This window comes from Poecile atricapillus, chromosome 16 (genome assembly GCF_030490865.1).
Source record: "Poecile atricapillus isolate bPoeAtr1 chromosome 16, bPoeAtr1.hap1, whole genome shotgun sequence".
Classification (NCBI taxonomy): domain Eukaryota; kingdom Metazoa; phylum Chordata; class Aves; order Passeriformes; family Paridae; genus Poecile; species Poecile atricapillus.
The window spans coordinates 3505226-3518371 of NC_081264.1; the positions used below are offsets into that span (position 1 = coordinate 3505226).

The 13146-nt window shown below is 46.1% G+C and overlaps 2 protein-coding genes across 5 annotated transcripts in view; both read right to left on the reverse strand.

The window, feature by feature from the left end:
- The window catches only part of PPTC7 (protein phosphatase targeting COQ7), a 21309-nt gene extending 13716 nt beyond the window's left edge, over nucleotides 1-7593 (reverse strand). Inside the window, exon 1 of the mRNA XM_058851635.1 lies at nucleotides 7084-7593. Coding sequence (XP_058707618.1) covers nucleotides 7084-7285 — 202 coding nt within the window. The 5' untranslated portion in view covers nucleotides 7286-7593. The remainder of the gene's footprint in view (nucleotides 1-7083) is intronic.
- A 54-nt stretch (nucleotides 7594-7647) lies between these two features.
- On the reverse strand, nucleotides 7648-13139 carry LOC131585443 (uncharacterized). 4 transcript variants are annotated; one of them, XM_058851641.1, is made up of 5 exons: nucleotides 13004-13139; nucleotides 11758-12589; nucleotides 11350-11475; nucleotides 9748-9839; nucleotides 7648-8089 (listed from the first exon to the last, which is right to left on the reverse strand). In XM_058851641.1, the coding sequence occupies exons 3-5, from the start codon at nucleotides 11380-11382 to the stop codon at nucleotides 7648-7650; spliced, it is 567 nt and encodes a 188-aa protein (XP_058707624.1). In that variant the 5' UTR covers nucleotides 11383-11475; nucleotides 11758-12589; nucleotides 13004-13139. The 4 variants fall into 4 exon arrangements, with proteins under 4 accessions (XP_058707624.1, XP_058707623.1, XP_058707625.1 ...); XM_058851640.1 differs by having other exon boundaries at nucleotides 11350-12589; XM_058851642.1 differs by lacking the exons at nucleotides 11350-11475; nucleotides 11758-12589; nucleotides 13004-13139 and adding an exon at nucleotides 10349-11342.
- Between the last annotated feature and the right edge of the window lie 7 nt (nucleotides 13140-13146).

The window sequence follows — 13146 nt, forward strand, 5'->3', positions numbered from 1 at the left end:
CAGGAAATGTGAATCCATAATCATGGCAGCACCCTTCATATACTCTGAGCCATGCACTGCCTTTGTCTGTCTGCCTTCCTGTCTGCTTTTTGCATGCTATAAACAGCTTTAAGTAGGTTTTGCCAGTGCTTTCCAAAGCAATCACCCTCTAGACATCCCCCAGCAGCTCCTCTGGCTTTGCTTGGTACCACACCTGTGAGGACACAGTCTGATCCCACAGCACCAGGACAGCTCTGCTGGCTCCCCACTGCACCCCAGGCTGACACAACCACTGCATTCAGGAGTGCCCCTGAGGGCTCATTTCAGTGCCACCTCCACAACCCCTCAGCAGCTACCAACTCTATTTCTTGGCCTTGCCCCAAATGGAAAAGGTGGGGGTTTATAAAGGTTTGGGGCCAAGACCTTTAATCATCCTGTCCTACCTTCAATATGGTTTTAAAATAAACCCAGCACCTTCACATTCTGCAATCTCTGTAAACTGAACAGTTTCACGTGGGAAAGGAATATGTGATTTTGAAACAGTTTGAGTAAACTGCTACTGAAATAGATGAAATGTAAATGAGAATAAAGTTTAAGTCAACTCTGTGCTATTTGATATACAGCAAACAAGGAGCAAAACTGTTTCAAATTGCAGAAGCAGCAAAAACTAAACATTCAGCTTTGATTAATACCAGGTTTTCCCTCTGTCATCAAAAGAAAATTCAAAGGTGTTGCCATTGGCAGGATCACTCCCAAGGAATAAGGCCAAGCTCTATTTATATATAATACCTTTGCTTTCATCCAAGAAAAAATAAGGTATATATTCAAAATAATTACCTTTTCAACAAATACAGAGGGGTTTTCCTTTGAGCCATAAACCGTTCTAGCCATGTTATAAATTAGGAATCACAGGACATTTTAAACAAACTGCATGGCTGACAATTGCTGAAACTGTACACAGACCTTGTTTTGTTTTTTTTTCATTCATGCCATTCAGTAAATGAGAAAATTTTATAGAAAGAACATTTCTGTGGCTATTCCCTGTTCAAGTCCATGCAGAAATAGCACAAACATCCATGTGACAGTGCAATGCCTGCAGCCAGATGAACCACCACTGTAAATAAAGCAATTGAAAATTTCACAACAAATTATTTCAAAATAATAAATACTTCTCAAGTATTTAACTGTATTATAGAGATCTTTCAGAATCTCAGAGTTAACACTCCATTGCATTGCCTTGTGCTGGAAAATACAGAAATACGCCTGCCAGATAAAATACTTGCTGCATGTGCTAATCCAAAAACTGACTTTTTCCAACTCCCCCAAGATTCAGAATATCAAAATCTCTCTCAGAGAAACACCTGTCACAAAGTTACAAGACAAAGCACAAATGACTGATGCAGCAGCACTGAAACTGAGCCAGGGAAGATGCTGGCAGTGAAACTTGTTAAAGCTGATTTCAAAATGCTAAAAGCACCTGGGATAAGATACCAGTTGAAATGCAAATGTGAAATTGTTTTGCCTGCCAGCACATGAGTTCCCTGCAGAAGGCCAGGGAAAACCAGCCAGTGCTGAAAGCAGCAATATCTGCTTTTCACCACTCACTAGTGTGAGATCCAGGTGCTCTGCCTAGCTCACAGCAAATATAAACTAAACAGCCTGAAAGCTCATAACAAAGCCTTGATACTGATCAAACCCTGTTTAATATAAATAATGTTATGAGGGACAGCTCTGGTTAGCAGGGAAATTAACCTGCCCATGGTCAGAGTCCACAAGTACCACCCTGTCCCAAAAATCTCTGGAGACTTTTGAAATATTGCATCAGCCAAGAACAAAAATCACACAGAGAAGCACCAGGCAGGCACAAGTGTGTCAGCAGGAGCTGCTTTTGCATGCAACCACAATTAACTTTCTAAGGCACTCCACACATCCTACTGAACTTTCAATTTCTTGAGATCCTTACCTGAAATAGCAATGAATCACTGCTAAAAGAACATCAAAAGGACGTATTTATAACTGAACTTTGCATCAAATATGGAGACTAAAATGGTAAAAAAATGCAATGACTTACGCCACACAAGTTTGAAATATAGCACCTAGTATTAATCAACGTCAGAACTGAGATAAAATGATAAGATTTCTTGTTTTATCAGTGGTAGGATAAATCACACACCTAGACAGGTTCTCCACCTAAAGCAAGTCCAATGCTCAAAGCCAGCACTGACCCTCAGCAGCTTCCCTGGATCTGTTAGAGCCAAAGAGTGTTCATCCCTCTCAAGGTTCTGACAAAGAAATAACCCAGTTAAATACAAATCCCTAAGGGCAGGTTGTGTGTGACTGCTAACAAGTTACAGAAGGAAAGGTTACTTATTCACACTGTTACAGTAAAACTTAAACTACCCTTGCATGAAACAGAAAGGTTCTGGAAGAGTAACTGGGTAAGTGACAACAAGGAGCAAAAAGCAAAGGCAAAGTGAACAATGATCTTGAGGAACAAACTGAAGGAGAAACACAGAACTGGAAATATTAAATTGTGCATCTACTCCCAGAAGAAAGCAACAGTTCTTTATATCTATTTCCCCCTCCCTGCTACAGCACACTTGTTCCTGAAGCACATTTTTACCAGGTAGACTACCTCCCTATTTTATTGAAGCCTGAGAAATCACACATTTGGGGACCTCCAGCAGAACACTAAACTATAAATTATTTCTGCATAAATATATAAAAAATCCCCTAGTTACAACTACCTAATTTCTCAAGGTGTTCAGTGACTGTGGAACTAATGAGGAAGGACAGGTACTGGGGGCAGACGCTGAAAGAAATCCCTGCCAGCCTGACCCATCTCAGGCTCAGTATTCACAGCATGGATGAACCAGAGCAAAGAGCAGGAGATTTTTCCAATGCTTCCTATGGCATAGGTATGAGTAACCCTCACCTCCTGCACTGTGCTCAGCTTTGCTGATTTCCCTCTGATTTCTGACAGAATCTGCTCTCCCTTCAGGCCAAGACCTTTGTGTGAATGGAAAATTGGCTGCCATCAACAAGCATCAATAGCATTTACAGTTAAAACTAGTGTTCAACTGGAAATTGTGACCTGAATACTTTGTGTGCAATGTCCCTGCAGAAACTGTGGGAAAGAAGAATATCCAGATATAAGTTTTATTCTCAGAGGTTACATTCAGTGCTGCTCCAGAGCAGCTCTGCTGACAAGAAAGCCAGTGACTGTTAATGGGGTGGTTGTCAATCTGCAGTTTCCCTACAAATGGCAGCACTGATGTTAAACAGAAAATTTCCTATGAGCTGTTACAAACTAAGACATGCATGCAGCTCTGGAGCTCTGTGATCGCTGCCTCTCAGGCACCGCAGCTCTCACTCGAAGTAGGTGAAAGGTGATTCCGAGGGAGGCGGCGATTCTCAGCTCCTTTAGTGTGATAAGTTGTGATAAGGCAGCAATCTCTTTAATAGGTATGATACCAAATAAACCACTTAACATCGTCCTCTATAACCTTCAAGTGTCCAAGGACGGATCCCTTCCTCCTCCACAGCTGCCAGAACCTTGACATTTCATCTACAAATCCTTTTAGGTTTTGAAGTTTACTTTTCCTGATGACAGTGACACTAACAATATTCCAGGGCTTTGTCACTCTGCAGTTTTACCTACCTCCTGTGCAGGCTGCTGACAAAACTTTCAGACCAAGTGCAGCACCTTTCACTTTAGAGTAGCTGCCCTGCAGCACCCAGACATTCCCCTCCCCCCAAAAACTAAAAATCAAGATTTGCAGCAAATAGAACAATTGTCAAATTTTAACTCTGCAGTGAACAAACAGCCTCCTGCTGCCTGACAGTTTTTCCTTACTCCTGGGGGAAAGAAATAGTTTGGAAGAGTCAAGTCACACTGGCTACACCCAAACTTGTACCCAGCACAGACCTTGTATAAGTGATGCTGTCACGGGATGCGCATTGGCTGCTGCAATGTTTCAATAATGAGTCACACAACAGCTTGGAAAATCCATAAAAAAAGAACAAAGACATCAGGAGCCTGATAAGGCTAGAACAAGCAAGAAAAGGCAAATCCCAAAATTAAGGAAAAAACCAATCACCAGGATGTGACACCTCAAAATTTCTAGAGATGAAAACATTTACTTTAACATTTACTTTTGGTAAATTAGTGAAATGGCTATAAAACTGTTTAAGTTAATTTTAAAAATTTGGCTTGTTCCCTATATAGTAAAAATCCTACTTGCATGCTAATGAGAAAAAACAGAGGTGTCAGAGTTTTGGTTTTCAGCTTTGAAAAAAACCAGTATTTCTGTCCTCAAAAGTTCCAAAGGCATCAGACATGAAGCAGTAGAGAATGTCTCCCAAATCTCTGTGAGAGATTTCAGTACTCTGAGGATCTGAACACACAAGACACTGGCAGTGAATGAACAGAAAAGTATATCATGGTACAAGCAGCAGAGAAAGGAAGCACAGGAGTGAATTGTAAAGCTCTAGAGATTAACATTAGCAGTAAAGCCATTTCCTCTCCTTAGGGTGATCCCTAAGGAAAAACTCCTGTTCTGAGCTTTGCTGTGTTCAGGATGGGAAGAAGACACAAAAAATCGACAGGTATGCTCCAGATAAAAGCAAAAATGAGAGACAAAACCCTCAAGGATTCAAATACACCAATAATAGGCCTTATCAAGCCTTGAACAACCATGGGAGGACTGGAAATAACCTGAATCTTCACCAGCTCTCTGCTGATCTTACTGTGAAAGGATAAAGCTCAGACTAAAAGACACTGTTAAACATTCCGCCTTTGAACTATACAGCACACATAGAACAAAAGAAGTGTTTAGAATTTGATTCTGCTATAAACATGCTGCCAAGTCAACTCTTGTTTGACCTAAGAAAATGAATCCCCAAGCACTCATGCCAAAAGGCTGGGAGTAGTTCTTTCACTGCTCCACCACACCCAATCCATCCCACACAGGCAGGTTTTCCATAATAGACTGGTTCTAGAAAACACTGGCACAAAGGAATTTTACATTAATTATGTGGACTGGCTTTGTCACTGATGACTACTCACCCCAAGTGATACACTTGAAATTTACTGTGTCAAGCGTTCACTTTGGCTCAAACCATGTGAGCCTCTTCCTTAAATGTCAAAAAATTAAGTCTGAAACCCAACAGTGCAGCTCATGCAGTTTTGTTGAGGTGCAGAGTTAGGTACTGAGGTAGCACAAAATTCATGAGGGTCTTAAAAAAAAATCATTAAGGAGCCTCAGATTTGTGATGGGAGTAAGAGGAATTGAGGGCAGGAAAACACTGGTGGTGCTGAAACTGTCCCTGCAGCAGTTGAGGCTGGTTGAGAGAGTAAAGAGATGATCCCAGCAGCAGAAACTGGGAGAAAATTACTATGTTTGCAAACCTAAGAGCTACAGATGAAGAACAAAAAGCATCAAGTTAGAAGCATCAAATCCCACCTGAACATTCTTGTTTTAAAGAAAGTACAGAGATTTTGGGTCTTCAGTATGTATATTATAAAAACAATGAAGAACTGACATAAAAATAGCTTTACCAGGGGAGAAATCCCAAAACCAAACAAACCAAGAGGTTTTCTATTTAAATTATTTGCTTCTTGGTACTTAAGACATCCTAGGTCTGCTGCCCTCTTTGCTGTTTGATCCTTAAGTGGAGTTACAATTCTGTTTGTTTCCAAGTTGCCATGAAAATTAATGCAAAGACCAACTTAGAAATGCAACTCTCTGTTGATTCCAGCAGGAACACAAGACAAACTGTAGGTCCACATACAGTAACTACCAAATATGGCCAAAACCCCCTAAACACCATCAAATGGGGCTAAATCTATCCCTTCCCCACACAGAGTCCACTTCAAAGTACAGGAGATCTTGCATTTATCTTAAGGGCAAACACCAATTGCTCGGTTATTTATCAGTGCTGGCCTAGCATGAACTTTAAAGGCAGCCAGGGTTAGTCACATGCTAAAGGAAGGGTGTCCAACAGCTAATTCTAATCCCAAAAAGTTTATCTGCAAGAGGCACCACAGAGAAGATGCAGAGTGTCTAAAATGCACCCACCAACCTTCCACATCTTGAAAGCGATGGCATCACTCTTACAGTAACAGCTCCCTTGAGAATAACCAGCAATAACTGTTACCTAGCACCAACTTGCAGCTTCCTGAGGAAAACGTCTGGGTTCTGTTAAATGGCAACCAAGTTACAATGACAGCGCCAAACTGAAGAATCACCAACCACTTCCACAGCATGAGATAGCACAGTGCAACCCCACCGGTTTAAAATAAATAAATGCAAAAAAACCTCAAACGAACACAGATGGGATAGAGAGGATGAAGCTTTTTTTTTAAGTGTCAAAGTTTTGATGAAAATTTGCTTCTGGTAATTACACCACAACTAACTTGTGCAGAGTGTCAGTAAGCCAAATTCAACCTTGAGTACACATGAGAAAGGTCAAAGCACTGTCAAAAGCAATGCTGCCCACAGTCTGAAGACCCTATTGATTACCCATAATTATTTACTACTTCTAAAATTTGAACCCTTAAGATTCATTTCACCTGTGATTCTAAACCAGAGAGCGCAATCAGGCCAGAACAAACAACGAAACTGAAGTTTGACATTTGATTCCAGTTTCAATGTCACTCTGCCTTTCACTTGACAAGGACATTGCACGCGTTAAAATCAGGAAGCGCCTGTTCAAGTGATCTTGTCTGCTGAAATGCAATGCGTGTACATGGGGCTTGGTTAGGTTTTAAAGAAAGACAGAAAGTGAAACGCACTGGGAGCTGTTTCTCTGAGTTTTGAAGCCACCAGGCCTTACAGGCACCCACAAGTGAAACGCCCAGTCTGGGCCCGGACACCCAGCACACACAGCCCCCCATGCCAAAGGCGGGCAGAGCTGCAACAAAGAGCACGAGAGCTTCCCTGGGAAGCTAAAAAAGGAAACTCATGGTGACACTGACAGGCAGAACCAGCTCCTTTGTCTGAGACCGGGGGTTGAGCCGCTCGCCATGTGCAGCTCCGGGAAGGAGGGGGGGGTTTACACCGCGAGGCCGAAGCCAGCTCAGCCCCCGGCCCGGCCACTTACCCAGCACATCCGCGGTGCGGTGCCGCGCCACGAAACAGGCGTCATCCCCGTAGCACATGCCTTTCTTGAGGATGCCCTTGCGGAAATCTTTGCCGAAGCCACAGCTGGCCGTCACCAGGCTGTAGTCGCGGGAGTCCGTCTGCGAGAGGCCGCCCAGGACCGCCCGCGCCACCAGCCTGCCGTAGGAGAGCACCGAGAACATGGCGTGGGGCGCCCAGCAGCCGAGCGCCAGGAACGCGGGGAGCCACCGGCGCAGCCGCCTCCTGCCCGCCGAGCGCCCGCCGCAGGGCGCCAGCCTTCCTTCCCCTGCCGCCGGCCCGCGCCGCCGCCGCTCCGAGCCCTGCCCGCCGCGGAGCCTCGTCCCTCCGGCTGCGGCTGCGGTTCACCCGCCCTCGCTGCCCCTCACGGCCCGCGCGCTGCCCCTCACGGCCGGGCTCGCCGGCAGCGCCCCCGCCTTCCGCGCCGCCCCCCCCGCCCCCCGAGGGGGGCTGTGCCAGCTCCCCGCTGCCCGCGGAGCTCTCGGGGCTCCCTCCGGGCTCGCTCCCCGCCGCCCGCGGTGCCCGGTCAGAGCCGCCCGCGCCGCCCCCGCGCCCCGCCGCCCGCCGCCGCCGCCATCTTCGCCGCGCGTGCTGAGGCGAGGTGAGGGCCCCGGCGCTGGGCGGGGCGCGAGGTCGGCCCCGCCTCCTCCCCGCCCCCCGGCGCGCGTGCGCGGCGGCGGCGCGCGGCCGGCCCCCATTGGCTCCCCGCCCCGCGCTCATTTGCATGTTGCGGGACAATAACAGCGGGCGGCTCCCGGCAGCCCCCGCGGCGCCGAGCGGGGCCCGCGCCCCCGCCCCCGCCGGGCCCCGCCGCCTCTCGCCCGCAATTAACGCAATTAACGCAATTAACGTTCGCACACCGGCACAGCGCGGCTGCGCCTAACCCACATACTTTGCCCTCCACGCCCCGCGTGTCTCGCGTGCTCCGAATAACTCGCGGGGACTCGCTGGCCGCCGGTGCTTCGTGCCTGCTGAGGACGGTTATGTGAGTCACGCCGCGCAAAAATGTGCTTTTATTTTTTTTTTCCTCCCTTCAAGGATGACTCGCCCTGTTCTCCCCGGCTCGGTGCGGCCGGGGACAGAGCCAGTTGGATTCTCTGCAAATCCACGGCAGCGCTGGCAGTTAATCCATTTTGGTTAAGGAATGTGAAATGCCAAACAAAAGCCTCACGAGAAGGGTGGGTTGTGCAGTATCATCACTCAAAGCCCAGAAAACCACGTTAATTGTAGTTGAGAGTGACACAAAGCTCTCAGCTGGACAACTTCAACAGCAACGACTTCAAGGCATCAGTGCTGTAAAGACCCACAATTTTAAAAAAGACCCAATTCCTCATTTTCTGCAGCTCGGTTTTCCGCGCTGCTCGTGGGTGTGCAAAAAATGGCTTTGCCCCCTTGGAAGTTCCCAGCAGGTTGCTCTGCAAATTCGTTTAATTCCTCTGGGTACACGCACAAGAGGCTGCTGCTACTTACATAACCCGAACCACGTAAATAACAAACAGAGGTGTAAATACAGCAGAGGCAGGTGTGAAACCTGCCCCCCGAGCTGCCTGCAGTGGAAGGAAGAGCTCTGTGCCACAATCCACCCATGGGAACGCTGCTGAAGCACCCTCATTATCACACGGGAGGCATTTTCCTTGACAGAGACAATATTGCCCCCCATACGCTGCTAAAGGCTTAAGCAATGCATGAGAATTATCCAGCTAAAGCTGAAAGAGTATCCAAACTTATTAAAAAATTAATCCTCCCGTTAGAACAGGGAGAAAGAGAAGGAGGAGCAGCCCAGGCCCAGTGTGGTGGATTAGGGGAGGCTGCACAGCTCAATGTGCCAATGTGCCGGAGATAAGGGAGTGCTGCTGCCAGGGCCTGGCAGGGTGTGAGAGCAGACAAACAAGGTAGCTCATCTCAGTGCCTCACACCCTCCTTTATCAGCAAAAGGAAGCACATATTTGCAGAGTTTCCCCCACAGAATCATTCTTTGCCTTCCCCAAGTGTCATTCTTCCTCCTTGTTCTTCCTCCTCCTTGTCCAGGTCCTGTCTAGTTCAAGTCCAGCCTGGCCTAACCCCTTGTTCTGTGCTGCTGCCTGCAGTGCCCTGAGGCAGCTCAGGCTGGTGCAAGGTGACCTGTCCTGCATTACCTGGCTGTGCTGCTCAGCATGTGATCCCCCCCAGCTAAAGATGAGCTCTCCATGCCTCGATGCTGAGTTTTCCAGGGCTGGAAGGGTTTTCTCTCTGTGCCACTTTGCCCAGCAGCCATGGCTCAAATGCTGAGGGACATCGTGGGCTCAGGGCTGACAAACTCATTTGGCAGAGCACGACTCTGTGCTTCCCTAAGTGCTCCTAAGCCAAGGCACACTGTGAGCTCTTCACACTCCTCCATCCTTGAAAATCTCTGAAACAGCCTCCCCAGGGAAGTGGTGGAGTCACAATCCCTTGAAGTGTTCAAAAAATGAGTAGATGTGGCACTTCGTGACACAGTTTAGTGGGCATGGGGGTATTTGGTCAAAGGTTGGGCTTCATCTTGGAAGTCTTTTCCAATCTTAATGATCCCATGATTCTACCCCAGGTCACCCACCCAAGTCTGTCCAGACAGCCAGACAACCTCATGATTTACATGGTAATTAGTAACCTTTGATGAACTCTGTCACTCCTGCACAAGGACGTTGTGCCCAGATGAAAAACTGCTCCTGGTTTTTCATTCAGAGGATCTTCTCTGGGATCCTGTGAGATAAAAACCCAACTGTTTTTAATAAAATACTTCAGAACTGGTTTTCTCCACTGCCCAGTGTCAGTCTGGATAGCTCTCCCTGTAAATCCCTCCCAGCCCATGCCCTGCTGCCTTACTCAGTGTTATTCTTGTACCCTGAGAGTCGATATCCTGCCAAGTGATATTTCTTTAAAATTCCCCAATGCACAAATTTGGCACAAAAACTGGAGCAAAGGGCATCCCCCTGGTTACTGCAGCTGGGTGGAATCTTCCCACCTCAAAGTCCAAGATCTATTTACATCAGCTCACTTAAGCTGCAAAAACAGAATGAGCTCTTCCTGCTAGGCTTGCTCAGACCAATAAATGCACCTGGAAGTGCGAAGCAGAAGTGCTGCACAAAGTAATCCAGTGCTGAAGGCACAAGCAGGTTTCCAGCTTGTTTTAAAACTGATTCACTCGTAGCTGACGTCAATCCTCCCTCCCAAGTATCTCAGCCCTGAGATTGGAGTGTGATAAATATTACCTGTAATGCCATCTGCTGTACAGACTGCTCCGGCTCCTCACTATTTATTTAAGGGCTAATCTTGTGCTAGACCAGAATGCAGTTTATTTTGGCCTGGTTTGACTTTATTTGGACTCTAATTCCAAATGTCTGTCCACTTGGACTTTTAAAGTGACCTGTCATAGGGCAAACCCAATGTTAGCTCTGAAAAGGTGAAGTTCAAGACAGCACCGTTGGATTAGAAAGAAAACCAATGTGAAAAGGACCATATGAGACTTCCCACATGAGGATTCAAGAGAAGATGAAGAGTCAGAAGATCAGCAAGAGGAATCACAGAATGGTTTGGAAGAGACCTCAAAGATCAACTCATTCCATCCCCTGCCATGGGCAGGGACACCTTCCACTATCCCAGGTTACTCCAACCTGGCCTTGGACACTTCCAGGGATGGGGCAGTCACAGCTTCTATAATGCTTAAATGCACACCAGATGCTGCTTAAACTGTACTTGAAACAGTAATAGAATAAATCCCTGAACATGTTTTTTAATAAGCAGGAATCTACTGATCTCAAATTGCTTGAATTTTCGTTTTATAAGACCTCCCACATAAGGATCAGAGTGCCCTTTTTAATTATTAATTAACTCATGTTGACAGGATAAATTAAAATCTCTCTGATGGAGAACAAGCATTATGTATTGATGTCCTGATCTTATCCTACACACGTGGACTTGCTCTTTGGAACCTGTTTCAGAAGTCAAATAGCAGAGTGGGTTTTGTGATGGTGAGGGGGTTTTCAAATGTTTTTTCTTAGATGTGGTTTTTGTCTTGCTTTTCTCTGCATGACAAAGGTGTTTTTTTTTCTATTACAGCAATTATTGGAAATGGGTTTAGGTGAACTGTTGCTATGAGTGAAGCCCTAAAAAAAAGGTCTCGAGAAAACCAGATTAATTCCATCCTACTTTGCTTTTGAATGGTTGCCCACTTCTATTCCACTTGAATGGTAGATGCAGTAAGAATTAATACCTCTTTATTCATCCAGCTCCTGCCCACATTCATCCAGGGTGCAATCTGTGCTTTCAGATTTCAGCAAGGCTTGGTTTTAGTCTTGGAGTCGGGTCCCCTGTGTACCATCAGCTTTGCCAAGTAATTCTGGATGCAAGACAAATGTATTAAATTCTGTTTTCCCCTGTGCAATGTCATCAGCCCTTTTTTACTGATTTTAAAGGCATCAGAAACATGTAAACTAACAAGCAGGGGTGTTTTAGTATTAATTATCTCATGACACTGCAGTGGAACACGAACATAGATCACAAACAGTGATGATAAATAAACCAAGCACCGCTCTCCCTCCAAGCCTGCAAAATAAATTCCAAGTTTCCAACTTTGCAAGACTTGTAGGGAGGAGAAACATCTCCATCCTTGTTAACTGACCATGTGGGAGCTTAGTCAAAGAAGTTGAAGGGGTTGTAAGCCCTTAAATCAGCTTCACACAGAGGGAAGTTGTATCTCAGCCACGTGTTCCAGCTGTCCTTCCTGCAGCATTGCCTCTCTTTTTGTTCCTTTGCTATGGGACAGTGAAAGAGATGCAACTGTAAAGATTCTCAGAATTTCTTCCAAACATAGGCACATGTTCTCTTCAGTGGCTGCAGCCAGCCCTGGTACAACCTCAGTGAGAAGCAGAAAAACAAAGCCCCTATGGTGCCATTTTTACAGGTCCTTTTCAAAATGGAAGCGTGTGAGTCACTCTAAGCTTGAAAAAAGTAACAAACCCAACACCAGCAACAGCGTTTTGGCCACCTGAGGAACAGCAGAAAAAAAAAACCAAAAAACCACAGACTAAAAACACCAGCTCTTCATCCCTGTGGAAGAAAGTAAACATAGAGATTTTGGGTTACATTTCCCACGGAAGGCAGGTTGGAGGTTATTTTTGGTGAGGTTATTTTGGGGTGTAAGGTCTGAGGCAGAGGGGAGCACACCAGGCTCTCGCCTTTGTGTCACCGTGTCCTTGGAGGAAGGAGGCCTTTCCATGGGCAAGGATGACTCCAGGATTTTGCCACATGACGTGGAGCTGTTTCAAACCCATCCTGTAGCAGCTCTTTGATAACATCAAACGGCCTCAGTGGCCTCTGTCTTGTGTGACTCCTCGCTCCTGTGGTGTGGACACAGCAAAGGAGGGGCACTGTGGAATTATTTCCCTTTTCAATGGAATTTTAATGCTTTTTAGAGCTTTTCTTGCCTTCCCTTCAAGGTGACAGTAATGAACCTGGTCAGGGAAATAAAACAGATCAAAAAAATTATGGAATTTTTAAGGCTGGAAAAGATTTAAGGAACCCTAAGGAACGATGATCATTAAGTCACTCTCTAGCCCAGTTTTTTTCCAAATTAGTACAAAAATAGAATAATTTAGGTTGAAAAATACCTCAAAGATATCTGAGCACATGAAAAAGATTACTGGTAAGATTACCGAATATGCTAACTGAGCACTGAGGGTCCACATCTTCAAAAGGAGAAACTTAAGCACTTTAAAAATTACTTTACGGAAAGATCACTAAAAAAAGTTGCAAAAACATGTGAAATATTATATATCTCGCAAGAGGCCATTCCCCAGTTTTTGTTTTTTTTTAACGTGTGGGATTCCAAGAACTTTTTCCCAAACCACCTACACGGGTCACCACACCTGAAACCCTTCCCGTGGCTCTGAGGGAGGCACCGACCCCTCATCACCGCCGGGCTCGGCTGTTCCTCAGGGCGCTGCCCGGCACCACCACGACGGCCATACCCAGCCAGAACTCTGCGCGTGGCCTCTCCCCGAGGCTCCCC

Bases quoted from the DNA above. Each gene is read 5' to 3' on its own strand.
- LOC131585443 (XM_058851639.1), bottom strand. From the start codon at position 9,947: ATGGGCTGGGAGGGATTTACAGGGAGAGCTATCCAGACTGACACTGGG. The intron at 8,090-9,747 runs GTTACTAATTAC...CGTCCTCAGCAG, and splicing joins AGTGACAGAGTTCATCAAAG to GCACGAAGCACCGGCGGCCA.